General features: G+C 44.4%; 1 protein-coding gene across 6 annotated transcripts in view; it reads left to right on the forward strand.

Annotated features, from left to right (window-relative positions):
- LOC130282607 (zinc finger protein 271-like) overlaps positions 1 to 2,619 on the forward strand; it is a 330,526-nt gene extending 327,907 nt beyond the window's left edge. For all 6 annotated transcript variants that reach the window (XM_056531017.1, XM_056531015.1, XM_056531012.1 and 3 more), the window contains exon 10: positions 625 to 2,619. In XM_056531017.1, coding sequence (XP_056386992.1) covers positions 625 to 2,456 — 1,832 coding nt within the window. In that variant the 3' untranslated portion in view covers positions 2,457 to 2,619. The remainder of the gene's footprint in view (positions 1 to 624) is intronic.
- The last annotated feature ends 325 nt before the right edge of the window (positions 2,620 to 2,944 follow it).

Consider the following 2,944-nt stretch of genomic DNA (forward strand, 5'->3'; position numbering starts at 1 on the left):
CTCTGCTTCCTCTGTAACGTTGCGCAGGGGAGGAGTGGAGTGACGTGTATGTCACATGCTCCTCCATAGGACGACATTATGCGGACGCTAGAACCGTGCAGCGGAACGGCAGCCCCGACAGAGGACAGCTGCAGGTGAGCGGTCTACAAGGGTGGGGGCTGCGGTCTAAAGGGGGGCCCTGCCACCACCACCGCCCCACATGTCCCCGCTGCTGCCTTGCTCCTAGCGCCCCGCCGGGACATGCCTATTTTCTGCTGCTCATCTCTGTACCCGACGTAGATGAGCAGCACGTCCCGGCGCTGCGCTGATTGCACTAGGAGCAGGACAGCGGTGGGGACATGTCGGGCGGCGGTGAATAAACGAATGAATGTAGCCTATATGTGGGACATGTCGGCTTCATTCATTCACTGCCGCCACTGACGGCAGTCAATGAATCGGGTGATTATTCGATAACGGGATTCGGCGACAACGAATCCCGTTATCGATTTTAATCGATTAATCGTTGCAGCCCTAATATATACACACATTTATTATTATTATTATAAATTTTATTTATTTTTTAACATTTATATACACATATAGTATGCCTAATAAAGAAAAAAAAATCTCATTTGTTTTCCACAGCGGACCCAAACACTATGTTAGAGGGAGATCTACTTATGTCTCCAGATTGTGAAATTGAACACCCGATGCAAGATTTTCCAGGAGAAATCCTCCCTCCTTTCCATGTCCCGTCAGAACTTCTCTGTGCCCCTCCGCTCCCCGATCCCTGTCACGAGGAGGAACCTTCAGCTGATAATTCATTCAGTGTTACACAAAGCGCTCAAGGCAAAAAACTCTTCCCTTGTTCTGAATGTGGGAAATGTTTTACACGGAAGTCCAATCTCTTTAGACATGTGCTATTACACCCGGGACAGGGACCATATGTATGTGAGAAGTGCGGAAAATTTTATACGCAGAAGGTGCATCTTTTGGAACATCAGGTAGTTCACACAGGGGAGAAGGCGTTTTCGTGTGATGAATGCGGGAAATGTTTTATGCAAAGAGCCGTTCTTGAAAGACATGAGAGAATTCACAATGGTGAAAAGATGTTTACATGTGAGGAATGCGGTAATTCTTTTAACTATAAATCCCACCTGGTCGAACATCGGAAATGTCACATGAGGGAGAAACCATACTCCTGTTCAGAATGTGGGGAATCTTTTGCAGAGGAATCTATGTTTCTCCAGCATCAGAGCATTCACAACAGAGAGAATCCATACATGTGCCTAGAATGTGGGAAATGTTTTACAAAGAAATCTGGGCTTGATAAGCATCATCAGATCCACACCGGGGAGAGGCCTTTTTCATGCTCTGAATGTGGGAAATGTTTCTCTAAGAAGTCAGTTCTTAAGGTCCATCAGAGAACTCACACAGGAGAAAGGCCTTATCCATGTCTGGAATGTGGGAAGCGATTCAGTAAGAAATCGGGACTCGAAAAACATCATCGGACACACACGGGGGAGAGGCCGTTTCAGTGCTTGGAGTGTGGGAAATGTTTTTTCCAGAAATCTGGTCTTATTAAACATCAGAACATTCACATGAGGGAGAAATCTGTTTCGTGCTCAGAATGTGAGAATGGGACATGTATCCAGCCGGAGAGACACAAAACTGGAGACAAGGACAGGCCCTTCACTTGTCCAGAATGTGGGATAGGATTCACCCAGAAAGCCTATCTCATGAAACATCAGAAAATTCACACTGGGGAGAAGCCATTTTCCTGTTTAGAATGCGGGAAAAGTTTCATGCAAAAAGATCATCTCGAACGACATCAGAGAATTCACACCGGGGAGAAGCCGTTCTCCTGTTCCGAATGCGGTAAAAGCTTTACCCAGAAAAAAACTCTTGTTCAGCATCATAAAATTCACACGGGAGAGAAACCGTTCTCGTGTTCAGAGTGTTGGAAAAGTTTTACTCGTAAATGTCAGCTGGAGATACACCAGAGAAGTCACACTGGGGAGAAGCCCTTCTTATGTTTAGAATGTGGGAAATTTTTTGTCCAGAAATGGGACCTCGTCAGGCATCAAAAAATTCATTCTGTAAGAACAAAGCTGCCAGAGGTCTGCACTGCGGACGAAGCCTATGAGGTGATTCAGGGAAATAACCAAGACCAGCAGCTGTTCTTATGTTCTGAATGCGGGAAATGTTTTAACTTGAAATCTGGCCTCATGGCGCATCAGAAAATTCACGCAGGAGTGACGCCATTTTCGTGTTCAGAATGCGGGAAATGTTTTACCCGTAAATCTCCGCTTACGATGCACATGAAAACTCACACAGGCGAGAGACCCTTCTCGTGTTCGGAATGCGGGAAAGGTTTTATCCAGAGATCAGATCTTCTTAGACATCACAGAATTCACACACGGATCACCAGTGTTTCCGTGATGGATGGATTAACCATCGATATCCTGCAACTCTAAATCATAGTTACATGAATCGCGCAGTGAATAGGACTGAAGAGGGAAAAAAGAGCTAAAAAATAATGAATTAAAAATTAAAGGAATTGTTTACTTTTTTTTTACATTATTTAATTATTTATTTAAATCTCACTACGTTTTAAACTGTACCTGTCATTATAAAAAAAAGTTGAGATATTTTGGTCAGAGTGTGCGAACGAGTGTTCCCCGTCAAGTTGCGATGACCGTCTCACTGTAGGAGATGAGCTCCTTTTCTAAGTCTATGGAGTCTATGTTCACACGGCGGAAATTGTCTGATTCCGCTCAAATTCTATCCTGGAATTTTTGCAGTTTTGTAGAATTTAAGCGAAATTTCGGCGGAAGAACGAGCTTAAAACTCACAATTCTCTCGGAAATTCTGCCGGGTAAGTGGAATTGAGGAATCCCCATTCAATTCAACGTGCAGTAAGTTTTTGCGGAATTTCAGAGCAGAAAATATTCCCGCGGAATTC

Source organism: Hyla sarda, chromosome 7 (assembly GCF_029499605.1).
Source record: "Hyla sarda isolate aHylSar1 chromosome 7, aHylSar1.hap1, whole genome shotgun sequence".
NCBI lineage: Eukaryota > Metazoa > Chordata > Amphibia > Anura > Hylidae > Hyla > Hyla sarda.